The sequence below is a fragment of the Balaenoptera physalus genome (assembly GCF_965194825.1).
Source record: "Balaenoptera physalus genome assembly, chromosome: 5".
Taxonomy (NCBI): Eukaryota; Metazoa; Chordata; class Mammalia; order Artiodactyla; family Balaenopteridae; genus Balaenoptera; species Balaenoptera physalus.
Genome location: NC_138884.1, coordinates 31,816,015 through 31,832,292, shown reverse-complemented (window position 1 = coordinate 31,832,292; position 16,278 = coordinate 31,816,015). Strand labels below are relative to the sequence as shown.

At 43.8% G+C, this 16,278-nt stretch overlaps 1 protein-coding gene across 1 annotated transcript in view; it reads right to left on the bottom strand.

Moving 5' to 3' along the window:
* Window positions 1–15,379, bottom strand: part of REELD1 (reeler domain containing 1) — a gene marked incomplete at its 5' end in the record, with an annotated part of 31,205 nt that extends 15,826 nt beyond the window's left edge. The window contains 8 exon segments of the mRNA XM_082463177.1: window positions 1–238; window positions 1,397–1,460; window positions 2,896–3,229; window positions 6,123–6,286; window positions 8,113–8,335; window positions 11,061–11,299; window positions 13,215–13,377; window positions 15,232–15,379. Coding sequence (XP_082319303.1) covers window positions 1–238; window positions 1,397–1,460; window positions 2,896–3,229; window positions 6,123–6,286; window positions 8,113–8,335; window positions 11,061–11,299; window positions 13,215–13,377; window positions 15,232–15,379 — 1,573 coding nt within the window.
* Window positions 15,380–16,278: the final 899 nt, after the last annotated feature.

Sequence of the window (16,278 nt, the reverse complement as noted above, 5' to 3'; positions counted from 1 at the left end):
CCTTGGGCTCCTTGTGCTGTGACTGAGGCAGGAAGCTGGCAGAGGGTCTTGATGCCTCTGACTGGCCACTGGCAGTGGGTGGCCTGGAGGTGGCAGAGGTGTGGAGGACAGGGGTTGGATTGGCCGCCCTGGCCCCATGTCCAGTGAGTGCCCCAGAGGACCAGAGGCGAGAATAGGAAAGACGGACAGTGTACAGAGGCGGCCTCATCACCGTCCTATTTGAGGCCTTCATCTTGTCCTAGAAAAGCAAAGGGAAAAAGAGAAATCAAAGGGGCTGATCTTCCCCCCAAGCAGCCACTGAACTTTGCAACTAACCTGAATTCCTTAGAGAATCCCAGATCACAGCTGAAAACCCAGCCTCATGCCTGCTCTTAAAAGAGCTCGGAGGGGGCTTCCCTGGTGGCACAGTGGTTAAGAATCCACCTGCCAGTGCAGGGAACACAGATTCGAGCCCTGGTCCAGGAAGATCCCACATGCCGCGGAGCAACTAAGCCCGTGCGCCACAACTACTGAGCCTGCGCTCTAGAGCCCGTGAGGCACAACTACTGAAGCCTGTGCACCTAGAGCCCGTGCTCTGCAACAAGAGAAGCCACCGCAATGAGAAGCCCGTGCACCGCAACGAAGAGTAGCCCCCACTCACCGCGACTAGAGAAAGCCTGCGCGCAGCAACGAAGACCCAATGCAGCCAAAAATAAATAAAATTAAATTAATAAATTAAAAAAAAAATAAAGAGCTCAGAGGAAAACGTCCATGCAGATAAACATGCACTTGTTATTGATGGGGACGGGGAAGCTAATGGAAACTCCACTGAGAGAGCATGGAGGCCACTTACAAGAATAAACTTAGGGTCCTTTAAGAGGCTTCTAGACCAATATGGGTGACAGTCATCTCCAATGGCTGAAAGCTTTGAGTGTGTCTTTTTATGCAAGAGGGACCATTGAATCTTGCTGTAGGTTCCAATAAATTTGAGTAAGGATATTATACCATGTTTTATTTTATGTTCCTTTTAAGAGTTCAAAGGAATAGTATATCATTGGGCATGTATATTTTATATTTTCCATTGATCTAACCTCTGGGACCATACATGGTATTTTGAGGCCAATGTTATGAAGGACAGGGTGGGGGGAAGAGGAGAGAGGGCTTATTAGCCCAAGCTAAGTAGGAAAACAACTCACTAAAACCATCAATTTCTACAATTGCCGATAACTTCAGAGACGCTGTGTATAATGAAAAGGCTGATATTGATTGGAAAAAGATGCTGTGTATATATCATACCCTTGCCTCCTTCTCTCTGATTTTGGCTACTAGTCTAATAGCTCCGATTTCCCAGCCTGGAACTTCCCACTCTGGCGTCAAAAATACCAAACTCACTGCCCATGCACAACTTGGCTGTTACCTGTTCATCCCTATCCGAGGGTAGGGAAGTTTCCAGTGAATCAAAGCTTGGATCATTCTGAGTCCTAAAGGGAAGGGGAAAAAGGCTGAGAAGGAGTCCATAAGTATTAGGGGTTTTTTTCTTACCTTTTCTTATAAAAAATTTCAAAAGAAACAAGTAGAATAATATAATGAATCCCCAAATATTTACCACCCAGCTTCAAAAATTATTAATTCATGACCAATCTTATTTTATCTTTATTCCTACCTACCTAATTGCTGCCAGGTTTTTTTGTTTGTTTGATTTTTCCTTCAGAAATTAATTTATTTAATTTATTTTTATTTTATTTTGGAGTAGAGTTGATTAACAATGCTGTGTTAATTCCAGGTGTACAGCAAAGTGATTCAGTTTACATATACATATATCTATTCTTTTTCAAATTCTTTTCCCATTTAGGTTATTACAGAGTACTGAGCAGAGTTCCCTGCACTAAAACCTTTTTGGCTATCTATCTATATAGCAGTGTGTACATGTCAATCCCAAATTCTCAATCTGCCCTTCCCCGCTGGTAACCATAAGTTTGTTCTCTAAGTCTGTGAGTTTGTTTCTGTTTTGTAAATAAGTTCATTTGTATTATTTTCTTTAGATTCCACATATAAGTGATATCATATGGTGTTTGTCTTTCTCTGACTTTACTTCACTTTATATGATAATCAAAAAGCAACGTTTCTGGGGGCTTCCCTAGTGGCGCAGTGGTTAAGGATCCGCCTGCCAATGCAGGGAACATGGGTTCGATCCCTGGTTTGGGAAGATCCCACATGCCACGGAGCAACTAAGCCCGTGCGTCACAGCTACTGAGCCTGTGCTCTAGAGCCCGCGAGCCACAACTACTGAAGCCTGCGTGCCTATAGAGCCCATGCTCCACAACAAGAGAAGCCACCGCAATGAGAAGCCTGTGCATTGTAACAAAGAGCCCCGCTCACCACAACTAGAGAAAGCCTGCGCACAGCAACGAAGACACAACGCAACAAATAAATAAATAAATAAATAAGAGCAACGTTTCCTGTCACTGCTGTGTATACTGATAAAATTACATTTGTTGGAACACCGGAGTTTGGAGTTGGAGAGGGAATGGGGGTGGGTGGTGCGTGAAGATGGCAGCAAAGACTCAGTGAATGCTTTTATTGATTTATATAATTTATATTTATATATTATATATATTTACATATTATAAATGTATGTATCTAAAATATAAAACCTATATTTATATTTTATTTTATTTATAGCAGCATCTCAAAGACCTCACCCTGTCCAAGACAGTACAGTTTCCCCAGGTAATTTATATATCCAGCCCTTCTGACCGGTGGCTTTTCTACAATCAGTGTTTCTCACGCACTAAAGAATAAATATGGTTGAGATCTTTTTCTGTCTGACTCCAAGAAGGTTCCATTTCCTCAGCACCCTTGTGTTTGGCCTCATCCCACCACCTGTCCCGAATGGCCCACCCCCTGGCCCATTACCCGTGGTGGGTGCTAGGGCTGGAAGCAAAGCTCTCTGAGGAGAATCCCCTGATGGCCATGAACCTCTCCAGCCCACAAACGTCCAGGGATGGTTCCAGGGTTGGGGTGTTGTCCCCGCTGGGTTGGGGGCCATCGCTGACTACGGCAGCTATGTGTGAAGATGCTTGGAATGGAGTCTCTGCAGCCCCAGGAAATTCTGTCACCCGAACATTGGCAGGAACTGGATCTAAGCTGTCCTCTTCTGCAGCTCCAGGGACGGCCACAGCAGAGACATCTGTGCGCTGCTGAGGAAGAGTGACGGGCACCCTGGGGGCCAAGCGGAGGCCCAGAGACACTACAGGGAGAGAAGGAGAAATGGTTCCTTTTATCGATTAGCACACACAGCCAGGACAATGGGCTGAATGCCAGAGACTTTAACGTGCCTGAGGACAGACCGTTAAGTGTGACCCACTCAAAAGCATCACCATAAGGATGATCTGCTCAGTAGTAGAAACTCCTGACCAAGCAGCAAAGCACCTGAATTCTCATGTCTTTTTAAAGAGTAAGCTCCTAGCCCTTCTGGGCTTGTGCATTCTTAACAGTCACCAATCAGCGAACATAGAAACCGCTGTGACCACTCTATGCGTTCTCACTTCTGCCAAAACCTGCTTCTAGCTAGAAAATAAAATGGAATCCCACAAATCACGGATTTTTTAAAGCCCTAGATCATTCTTGCCATAGTATATTAACGTAAAAATTTCCCCAGTGATGGTAAGGACTCGAGCCTCTGCTATGGGCAGAGGTGGGATCACTGCCCTCCACTGTCTCCTTTCCCATCGGTGATTAGATGACATGATGGCCCAGAGCATTAGAAATAGCTTCACAGAGGGCAGCAAACAAACAAGCACAGGTTTTGGAATCATTGTCTGGGTTCAGCTCTTCACTCTGCTAATTCCTGATTTGGGGTAAGTCCTCCAGAGTGTCAGTTTCTTCTTTTGCAAAATGAGACCAGTAATGGTACCTACAGCCTAGGACTGTGGCAGGGGTAAAGTGAAATCATTGATGTAAACGCATGCAGCACAGTGCCTGGTACAGATACGACGTGCACTACGTGTTTACCACGATGATGAGTAGGGCGACCACGATGTTGTTCACAGAAAAGTGCTGGCAGAAGTTTCTCTGGCCAGGGCTCCTACTGGGTTGGATTGAATTCTTTCTTTCTCTCTCTCTCTTTTTTTTTTTTTTTTGGTGACACTTTGTACTAATGTCTTCATTACTCAAAAATATCGAGATTGAAGTGAAAAATAAAGAAGGCTTACACAGACACGCAGAATTTAGCAAAAATTCTGACAGTTTTAACTGCTGCCTGAACTCTAAATGCTTTCAGACACTTTCTGCAGACCCACTGCGTGCTGGGCATCATTCCAGGTGCTGGGGATGCAGTGCAGAAGTGATGCCGATTGCTAACTGTTGTTTCTGAATTCAAAATCTAGGGGACAGACTCCTAGATGCCCAACCTTATAAATCATAGTGTGATGAGAGCTTCAATACCAGAGCTAAAGAAAGCAATTACATTTGCCTACCAAGAAGTAAGGGGAAAAGGCTCACAAAGGAGATATTTGAATTGCTCCTGGAAAGGTAAATAGTTCATCATGAGGAACAGTTCCGTTTAAGGAAATATCAGAAGGCAAAACATGGAGATATAAAAGTAGGTCATGCCTGGTGCGGTTGAGTAGGACCCCAAAGTGTTGCAAGGCTCTGCTGGAAAATAAGTTTGAGAGATACAATATACTATCTTCCCAATGGGACAATGTGTCACTCACATTTGGCAACTGAAGTCTTCTTACAGTTAAAAAATCCATTTAACTTTGTTAGATGACACCTCCCCCAATGTGTGCACATGTACACACGCACGCGCACACACATTCGTTTTTCCCTTGGGAAGCGCTGGGGTTTGCGTAGAGGAATGGGTAAGAAAACAGGCAGGAGCCAAGCGGACGAATGTGAGAAGCATGATAAGGAGTCTACCCTGTAGCTGCTCAGATTGGCGTCCGCCACCCCGCAGGGGACAAGGTGCCAGTGGGGTCAACCATCGGAGAGACTTTACAGTACCAACGGGACCCGTCTTCCTGAAGCCTCACTACTATTCCTATTCATCTTAAAACAAACATGCCTGGGATCAGAATGCAACATTTCACATGATTTATAACATGAAACAGGAGACTTCAAACCCATGTTGGATTTGCAGGGTCTTCTTAAGGCCACCCTCTCAGACCCTGAGACCTTTTCTCTGCTTTTAGGAGTATCTTGGTGAAAAGGTTGGAGGAGCAGTGCTGGGCAATGTGGAGAAGACAAAGGTTTTGGTCACAGGCAGAGATGGAGGGTGGTCCAGGGTTGGCTCTGAGCCTGGGTCTGCTAGACTAGCAAAGTCAGGGATTCATATCGGATCCTGGCCTCACCATGTTAGCCCGGAAAGGAAAGTGGAATTGAATGGATTAAAGGTTGGATCTTCTGTGCAGGTGATTGGATGCTTTTATGAAGGCATCAGAGCGCTTAACTAGAAATAAATAATGAAAATGAGTTCAATTTCACCAGGAATTTTCAGGTGGGTCAGACATTCTCTAGCTGGTTAGGGTTTTTTTCATTGTCTATTTTTGTTTGTTTGTTTTCTCAGAAGTTCATGGGCCAATGGAATCTAAAGTCACGTGGTGAGCCAGGAAAAACATCCATTGCCATCGAAACAGCCTCTCGTTCCTGATTCTGTTCTACAACCCAAGCTGCAAAGAGCCATCTACCTACCTCGGAAAGTAACAATCAAAACTGGATGAACTTAGGTAAAAAAAGAAAAAAGGGTTATTTCTTTCTGGTGTTCCCTGTGCAGCCTCAGGGGACTGGGGAAAACAGCTGAAATATCGTGGTGATTTGTTAAGCGTGGGAGTGGGGGAAGGTGTATGGCTATTTTTTTGGTTTGCAGCTCAGTTCCAATGCTTCGTGGCCCACCTTCACCTGTGAGACTGAGCCGGACAGAGTGTGTTTGCTGCAGCGAACGCTGAACTTGCAAGTGTCCTCTCGACCCCCACCCATGGCTGTGGGATCACGTCCCCAGGAACTGTTGACACTCCCAAGGCAGGTGTCTATTGGTTGGGTCCCAGGAACTGGAAACTGGCTGGAGTCACTCTTAAGTGAAAATTCGTAACTGTGAAAATAATGCTGCCAACCAGGCTGGTGAATGCAGTGGCAAGCTGTACCTGGGGCGGTTCCTTCCACGCCCTCCGGCCTCTGCCCAGGGGCTGGCATAGGTGAGCCAGGCTCCACGTGGCTGTTGGAACTAGCTCTACTGTGTGTCTGTTGAGACACGACAGGTGATTCAATCCTTGCCCAGTAAACGAAATATGACTGGACCACTGATAAACTGTGGAAAAAGAAAGCAGAGTGATTCGAGGATTTAGTTTCCCTTAAATCATACCTCGGGCTGTCCTGATAGAAAGGAGAGAAGAAACAAAAAGATAAAGAAGAACCCGAGTCTACATGGATAGAACTTAGAGAGAGATGATTGTGTTACTCCCTCGGGTGACTTCATTCTTTTTAAAAACAAAAGCTCAATAGCAGCAAATAATTAAAATAAGAGACAATAGGTACAAATCAATTACCCTCCTGAATAAATGCAATCATTAAGAATCTCCTTTTGACTAAAAGGTGTCTTCTAGAACCGACGACTCAAAATGTTTCATCTTCAACTGTGATCATTTGCCATTACTGGTATGTCATGAATTGAATTACACGTTTCATTGAAAATTTTATAAATCTGTTGTACAATTGTATAATCCTATTGGAATTGTAAATGCTATTGAAAATGAGAGATAAATCATTCATATTTTAAATAATATTTTGAATACATAATGCCTTTCTTCAGTAAAAATCATTTGCACCAACATGATCTCATTCATCCCCCCCCAAATTTCACCGAATTAGGGATTATTGGCAAGTACCATTTTTCTCACTGTAAGTATTCAGAAGGCAGTTATAAAAATGTGATGAATTTAGCTGAGATCACCCAGAGAGTTAAGGGGCAAGTAAAAGTCATGGTTCGTTGTCATGTCAAGGTTATGGTGGGAAAGGATCCTGGGAGGTGAGAGAATGTAGGAGGACTTGAGAGATGCTTCTGTCAAAAGGAAATAACAGTTTCTGAACTACTTCTGCTGTAGCACAGAGCAACTATGACAGTAAATCTAAAAATACAAACGGAGGGGCTTTGAGAAATAAAAAGTAACTGTACAGATTGAAGGCCTTCAGACACCACACATCCCTTGCATTGGAACCAAAGTCCTGGCAGGAGCCGGTTACACCAACAGTCGAGTGGGTCCTGGACTTTCCAGATGGGCAAAGTCGTCAGGGCACAGTGTCATCCTCCTTGTTTGTCCTTCCTGCTGTGTTAGGCCACCAGGAATGGATGGAAGGAAAGAGGACCCTGAGGGGCGGGGGACACACACCTCATCTCTCACGTTCCCCAGTGCAGAGGGGACAACCATGGGGTCTGGATGTCTCCACCCTTGGGCACAGCCTCCCTCTTCTGTATATGAGGGTGTAGGGGAAAGAAACTGAGGAATACATACCCTTTCTTAAAAACCAAAAAAAAAGAAAAAGAAGTTCGCTTTCTTGGTACATGTGAGTGAAAAGAGGGACAAAGCCATGGTCTCATTTTGAGGACCGATGATGTTTGTATGATGCTTACAGTTTCCGGGAACTGGTCCATGCAGTTGGCATATACTGGCTCCTTCGTCCTTATGCAGCACTACGAGGTGGGTGCTGTCATGATCACACCCATCTGGTGGACATTAGGCCGAAGCACGGAGCCCTCAGTGGCTCTGCCCAGGCACAGGAAGTGCCCACTGTCTGCCTGCCTCTGTCTCTCTCTTTCTGGGCTCTCTCCCGACTCTCCCACCAGCAGCTCTTTTGTCCCCTAGTGAGAATTTCCTGGAGAGACTGGCCAAGGTTCATCTGTGCACAGGGAGGAGGGACGTCACACATTCCTGGACCATGGATAACAGCACAGAGGGGAGTTGGGACAAATTTTTTTAGTCCCCCCCATAGAGACACTGTAGTTGGGGCAGCCCCAGTGACCCTGTCCTTGTTATAAGGTGGAGGGTGGGAGGTAGGAAACAAGAAGGAAGGGAGGAGAAGCCCGCTCTCTTCAAAGTGGAAGCTCAGTTACCAAGAACCAGAACTTGACTTTCTTACAGGAACCTGACGTCCCCTATGGGGTGGGCGGGGGCCCACCAGGCAAAGGACAGATTTCTCTTCCGGGACTTGTCCACGTGGGTGACTGTGTCAGCCTCTTCAAAACAAGCCATCGGTTTGGAATGAGGAGGAATGAAAACAAAAGTGCCAGCTATCTGATGATCAGACTCTCTTCGGGCCTGAAGTAGAAAGCCCATGAAATCACGACTGCTCCTCACAGCCACTTCAACAGAAAACATCCATTCAAGGTCAACACACTTGAGGGAGTTCCACTTGGTGACTTTACATGTGTATTTTCAAAATGAAAAGCTTAGGACCAGCCCAGCCCCCCAAAAGTAAACAATTCATTAGGGGAAAAAAAAAGGTTGAAGTGCTATTTCACACCCAAAATAAATCCCATTTGTAAAGATGGAATATAAAAAATATGTAAAAATGAAGTACAAAAGGACTAGAAACAATAGTTTGGCTTTTTTTTTCATTGTTGTTTTGGCTTTTGTTTTTGTTTTTGTTTTAATATTGGAGTTAGGAATGCCTCTCTAAGCAAATTCAGTAGCCATAAAGGAAAAGATGATTTCTTAAAATTCTCAATACAGAAGAAATAAAAAAACAAATGATAAAATGAGAAAGGTATTTGTAAGATACAACAGACAAATATACAAAGAGTTATGGTGAATTAACAAAAAGATGGCCAAACTGAAAATTATCAACAGACACAAACAGAAAATAAACAAGCTCAATCATAATTTTTAAAACAATTATAAATGAGACTATTTTATACCTATCATGTTAACAAATTTCAAAATGTGTAATTATAACCAGTATTGATAGGCCAACAGAAAAACTAGGGCACTCATTCAGTAGTACTGGAACTGTAAACTATGCAACTCTTTGAGGGGGTAACCCGACAATATTTTCCATATTTTTTTATTCCTCACACTAATCAGTAGAACAAAATGATTGGATAAAACCATATAGAGAGGGTAAATTTCATTTCCATTTATCACCTCTAATTCCCATCAAAAGAGTTAGCATACATCAAAAAGGAATGGAGCCAACCGTGCTGATGTGTTTGAGTTCACTGTAGCTATTAAATAGATACTTTCCTGTCTACGCTTAGCTACTATCTTCAACATCAGTAGCTTTCTTTTTTTTTTAACTTTATATTTTATATTGGAGTATAGTTGATTAACAATGTTGTGTTAGTTTCAGGATGGAGGAGGAGTATTTATTGGTTGAGGGTAGCCCCCCCAGGGGTGTGTATATCTATGTATAACTGAATCACCTCAGTAGCTTTCTTTCTTTTTTTTTCTTTTTTCTTATTGGAGTATAATTGCTTTACAATGTTGTGTTAGTTTCTGCTGTACGAGGAAGTGAATCAGCTATATGTATACATATACCCCCTCCCTCTTGGACCTCCCCCCCACCCCCTGCCATCCCACCCCTCTAGGTCATCACAGAGCACTGAGCTGCGCTCCCTGCACTATATACCACAGGTTCCCACCAGTTATCTGTTTTACACATGGTGGTGTATATATTTCAATCCCAACCTCCCAAACCATCCCACCCTCCACTTCCTCCACTGTGTCCACCCGCCCGTTCTCTACGTTTGCCTCTCTATTCCTGCCCTGCAAATTGGTTCATCTGTACCATTTTTCTAGATTCCACATATATGCGTTAATATACGATACTTGTTTTTCTCTTTCTGACTTCCTTCACTCTGCATGAGTAGCTGTCTTTCCTGCTTTTTCCAGCTGGCATCTTGGGAGCTTGGTCCAAGGTGGGCAGGTGTGACTCTGAAGTGTGTGTATGTGTGTTGGGAGGTGGGATGGATGGTGGAAACACCCCTGGGGGGCTACCCTCAACCAATAAATACCCCTCCTCCATCCTCCCAAGGGATGAGTCACAGGTGTGTTTCCCGTGGTTTCTCAGAGGGTCCCCACTGGAACTGGGCCCCAGTGCATTGCCCACAGCAGTCACCCACTCTATTTGACACCTGTTATTAGTGTTTCGTTATTCCCTGTCACCCTTTCCCCTCTCTCTCATCTATGCTTCCTGGATCACTCCCCAAATAAACCACCTGCACTCAAGTTCTCGCTCTGAATTTGTAGGCACCTGACTTAAAACAGCAGGAAACGCTCTTTTCACTCCTCAAATAATTTTAGTTTTAAATAAGGAGGAAAAAAGCCTATTTCTCACACATCCTTGATATGTGACGTTTGTTCAGGGTAACTATATTTATACCTTATAATAAAGACAAAATAATTTTTTATTATAAGGCCAGTTGTGCCCTCTTCTCTTATAAAGATTAGTATCAATATAGAGATTAGTTATATGATTTTCATGATACAAGTATTTCATGCTTCATAGCTGCAACTAGGGATTATCATATTAAGTGAAATAAGTCAGAAAGAGAAAGACAAATACCATATGATATCACTTACATGTAGAATCTAAAATAGGGCACAAATGAACCCATCTACGAAAGAGAAACAGACTCACAGACATAGAGAACAGACTTGTGGTGGCCAGGGAGGAGGGGGGATGGGGGAGGGATGGATTGGGAGTTTGGAGTTAGCAGATGTAAACTATTACATATAGAATGGATAAACAACAAGGTCCTACTGTAGAGCACAGGGAACTATATTCAATATCCTGTGATAAACCATAATGGAAAAGAATATAAAAAATAATGTATATATGTGAATAACTGAGTCACTTTACTGTACAGCAGATACTAATACAGCATGGTAAATCAACTATGCTTCAATAAAAAAAAATTTTTTTTAAACCCACAAATATTTCTTGCTTATTTTTGACTACATAATTTCTTCTTAAGATTAAGCCAAACTTTAGCCCAGGAAACTCCTACCTGGGACAAACACAACTTGGAATTTGTCACTAGGGCCCAGGGGCTCCTGGGGGTCTCTCAAAGCCTCTCACATACACACCCGAAGCTGTGTCACCCGGTGAGTAGGAAGAGCTGCCGCTGAGAATGGTGATGTGGTGGGTCCTGGGGTTCTGAGGCTGGGCTGGAATGTGCTGGGGGTGCATGTCCACACAGTCCACCGAGCCGGCCCCATGGGAAAAGGCAGAGGAGCTGGATGCCAGGCAGAGAGTGGCACAAGCCCAGCCTGCGAGGGCAGCGGGACCCTCATCCTGCCCTCTCCTGTGCCCTGATAAACAGCAGCTTCAATTCAGACGCTATTTAGGAAAACGATACGATGTCTTCCTGAATGGGCCTGACCTGAATCCCACACTGCCTTTAAACCTGAAATACCTTTGGTATCACCTCCCCAGATCGTAAGCACTCAAGGTCAAGATCAAAAAGATGTGCCGCATTACTATACATAAAATAGATAACCAACAAGGACCTACTGTAATAGCATAGGGAATTGTACTCAATATTTCATAATAACCTATAAAGGAAATAATCTGAATAAAAATAGATGTATATGTATAACTGAATCACTGTGCTATGTACCTGAAACTAACACAACCTTGTAAATCAACTACACTTCAATTTAAAAAAAAAAGTATATCTCTTTAAAATAGCATTTAAAAAAAACAAAAAAAAAATCAATGTGGAAATGATCAATAAATATAGCTAGAACAACTTTTAACTAAAAGGAATTTCAATTGAACTAAAGTTTAAATGTGAAAAATGAAACCACAAGAAAAAAAAAAAAAGATGTGCCAGACTGTAGGAAGTATTTCATTTCTAAACCCTTTTTTTTTAAACCTCTCTTCTTGTAGTTTTTTTGTAAGAATGTTTCTTTTTAAAGAGAGGCTATACTAATTACATCAAAGAAAAAAGACCAGAAAATGTTTGAATCCTAATGTGGACTCCTTACATCCTGATATCCAAGGACAATGTGAGCTGTAATATATTATTGCTGAAATGAGACACCCAATATTCCAATATGGGCAGGCAGCTTGGCATATGGTGACTTGGTTTATCTCTCTAATTGCAGATTACAGAGTTAACTGCTACATATCTTCTGCCAACTGTCAGTTATTTAGAGGAGACTGCTAAATTTGCAATGCTTTGATAGCCCCTGTCCTTTCTCCTGTTGATGATTTTTAATTATTTCACTCCTTTCTCACAGAGAAGATGAGCAGAGAAAGTTATACCCAAGCCCATCCACTCTATACTTTGTTAAATATACTGGAAAAAAAAAAAACCCACAAAAAAACTGGCTCAGAAATAGAATAAAATGTTTGGGCAAAATAACATTTATAGAGTAAATATTTTTGTTTACACCTCGGACGCCCATCCACAGAAGGAATTAAAAGTTGATTGTCAAAGAAGTTCACAGATGAAAGTAAAGTGGGAAATAGCAAATAAGACAGATGAAAACCTCTCTGAGTAAAAATCCAGGACTAGCAGGCATTTTTTAAAAATAGTCATTTGTTTTTATAGTCCTATGTACATGTAATTTTAGAAGTTCTGCTAATATTGTGATCTAGGGAGCAATGCAAAGAAACAACAACTCTCCTCTCTAACAAGCTGGTTTGAAAAGGTAAAAATAAAATGTAAAACTTTGGTGAAATTAGCTATAAAAGCAGTAGACTAAGGAGGTAAACCATACAACCAAATCATCGTGTCATCTACTGCCATCCTATGTGCACACACCACCGCCACCTTTACACCGACCAGACACAGGGGACCAGAGTATGATCTATTGTATAATGGGAATCTCTCGGACTTGTCCTAAGAGTCCTCAGACAATACCTTTCTCTGCTAGGTTTGTTCTCCATAAGGCAGTAAAAGTCAAAACCCTTTCACCACAAGGGGCCATTCCTACCGATTTCCAGACACATTAGAAGATGATGAACAAGGAGCTGTAAAAGCATATTCTCAGCTGAGGAGACCCAGGGCCCTTCTCGTTTCCTTTCAGAGGGGCCACGTAGACAGCCCCGGGGAGCTCTTGTTGATGGCGGAAGCTGGTCTCCTCCCCACAGAGGCAGATTGAACACAGATGCCTACGGAGGAAGCGGGGTGAGCGCCACATCCCGCAGATCACCACCGAAGCCATAAATTTCATCCTCCCCCCCCTCCTTAGATCTCGAAGTTTCTTTCCCACCAGCACTTTGTTGTCTACCTAAACCAGAAAAACATCCACTTACCGAGGAATACACTTTCCTCCAGGATTGACGCAACAGTTTCCACGCTCAGAGCTGCAGAGACACATCCTTTCAACAAGTCCTTTCTTCCCCCTTCAGTTTCTCCTCCAATGGGCAGGATAACAGCTGTTACCACTAATCCTCAGCGTCCCCAGGAACTCTCCTTCGGAGTCCAAATCCAGCCTTAATCGCATTGGTTTCTTTAAGATCAGAGACACATCCTCATGTACAGTTTCCACATCATCATTGTTCAAGCCTGTCTGAAGAACTAGAAAGAACTGGGACTGGTTTTGCATACGACTTCCTTTGGCATCCTCAGCAGGAGCCGGATGCCTTCATCTTGGTCCCCCCTGCCAAGGGGAGAATGATCGAATCAAACAAATCTCAGAGATCTCTGCTTCTGGGTCAACGTGGGCTGAAGAAGTTGTCCCGGGTGAGGTAGGATTGAGGTCTTGGCCAGGGTGCAATGTTTGGTACAAAAATGTCCCACATAGCACACTCCCTCCCCATCAGTTGCACTTAAGCTGGAATTCACACATGCGCATGCGTATGAAGATCGTTGGAGACACTTGACACTAGCGCAGAGCCGTAGATCAGTGGATCTCAAAGTGGGATCCCCAGAGTACAACACTGGCATCACCTGGAAACTTGTTAGAAGTGCACATTCCTGGACCTCACTCCAGACCCACTGAAAAAGAAACTCTGGGGTGGGACCTAGCAATCTGTGACTCAGGTGATTCTGACATGAGCATAATTTGAGAAGCACTGGTATAGATTCCCCAGGTTTCTTTCCAGACCTGTGAAATCAGACTGTGTAGGAGAGAGTTCTGGAAATCCATATTTTTACTACACACCCAGGAGACAGGAGAGTCTTTGACCAGGCAAGTTAGGAAAACACTGAGTTGAAGAATCACCACCAAACTTCTAGAGGCTCCATCCCACCTGGAGGTTTATTAATAAAGAGTCAGGCTTCTGAAAAGACATTGGACTCACTACAAGCGTCATGCATATGGGTATCTGAACTCTAAGTTGGTGTTAGGCACTTATTTAGGCAAAAACAAAGATGAATCAGACACGAATCCCAATCCATAGATATAGCAAAATGGAGGAGACTCACAGGACTACGGAGTGCATGATTCTATTTATATAACATTCTGAAAAAGGCAAAATTGTAGAACAGAAACAGGTCAGTGGTTGCCAGGGGCTGGGGTCAGTGGGGAGGGGTGACTTCAAAGGGCAGCAGGAGGGAATCTTCTGGGGGATGGAACTACTGTGAATCTGAATCAATTGTGGTGGTAGTTACACAACTGTACCACCTTGTTAAAACTCACAGACTGTGCACCAAAATAAGTGGATTTTACTGTATGTACATTAAAAAAGTAGAATAAGCAAAAACGGACGTGACAAATCTACACAAGTAACTATTAGGCAAATGACACGTGGGATTCCAGAAAGGACTTATGAGATTAACTCTAGGAGAACCCGACATCCCTGTGGACCTTACATTTGAACTGCACCTTAAACAGTGAGCAACATTTTTCCTGCCAACAAAGAATGGAGAACATTCTAGAATAAGAAGGATGTACTGAATACTGTTTATGACATCTCCTGACTACAGCCCATTGTAGAGTGTCACTGTTCAAAGTGTGGTCCAAGGGCCAGCAGCACCAGTGTCACCTGGGAGCTCATGAGAAATGCAGAATCTCTGGCCCCCATGGCAGAGCCTCTGAGTCGGTTTCTGCATTTTCACAGGCTCCCCAGAGAACCTGCCAGATCTCAGCCCTTGGAAGAGCCCCTTTATACTGTATGACATTGCCCCCTCCCTACCATGACTGATCGGTCAGAGGTGGTCACTTTACCCAAGACGAGTCAATCACCGATGGGGAAGCAACCGACCAGGCTGCCTTGAGAATGCAGACTTTTCAAGAAACACATCATCTGAGCTAAAAGGATACAGAAAGTGAGGACTGGAACAGGTGACATGCCCAGCCCAACCAAATTGCACTTCTGAGAGCTCTCTCTCTGTAACGTCCTCTTTCCCCTTTATGGCAACTATGTGAGAGCGCTTTCGTGTGTTTGCTTGTTTGTCTTTGTTTTTCCGCCTCTGAGACTTGACCATGGAGTCCTGAGAAGGGCCTGGCATGTCTGAGAGATGCCCAGAAAGAAGGTCCTGAGGGAGAGGAAAGCAAGGCTGAGAACTGTGGTAGCAACCAAACGCTGAAGGGATTTGCACATCATAGTATTAGGAGGTTCAGCCGCATTCAGTGGGAAGTCAGGAGCTTCCATGGCTGTTTAAGCAGTAGAGTAGGCAGACAGGCAGTGGGATCCCTTAAGACAACTTTGGAAGAGAAGGGAGCCCAGGGGCTGTGGAGGAGGCCACGGTATTGCAGGTCAGTCAGAAAGGGTGAGGTGAACAGTCACAGTGGGGATAACGGGAGGGAGGGACCCAGGAGGCCATTTGGAGATGGACTTGGTAGCATCTGGTGACCGACTGGAGGCAGGGTGTCCTACACAGAGAACAGACTTGTGGTTGCCGAGGGGGAGGGGGGTGGGGGAGGGATGGATTGAGAGTTTGGGGTTAGCAGATGCAAACTATTATATACAGGGTGGATAAACAAGGTCCTACTGTACAGCTCAGGGAACTATATTCAATATCCTGTGATAAACTATAACGGAAAAGAATATTAAAAAGAATGTATGTATGTATAACTGAGGCACTTTGCTGTACAGCAGAAATTAACACAACAATGTAAATCAACTATACTTCAATAAAGTTTATTTTTAAAAATTAAAAAAAAATAAATGCAGGATGTCCTAGAGAGAATCCTAGCATGGGTGGTGCCAGGTAACAGGAGGTGGGGCTCCAGAAAGGGCAGCAGTTGGACCGTTAGGCCTAGTCTCCGCTCCAGGTAATGAAGTGAGTGACTTAATGGGCAAAGCACCAACTCGGAGACCACAGTTCCACGCCCGTAATGTCGGTTTGGGGGCCAAGTTGCTCAGGCCGTCACGGCAAGTGCGAGACCGTCTGCCCTGCAGACACCA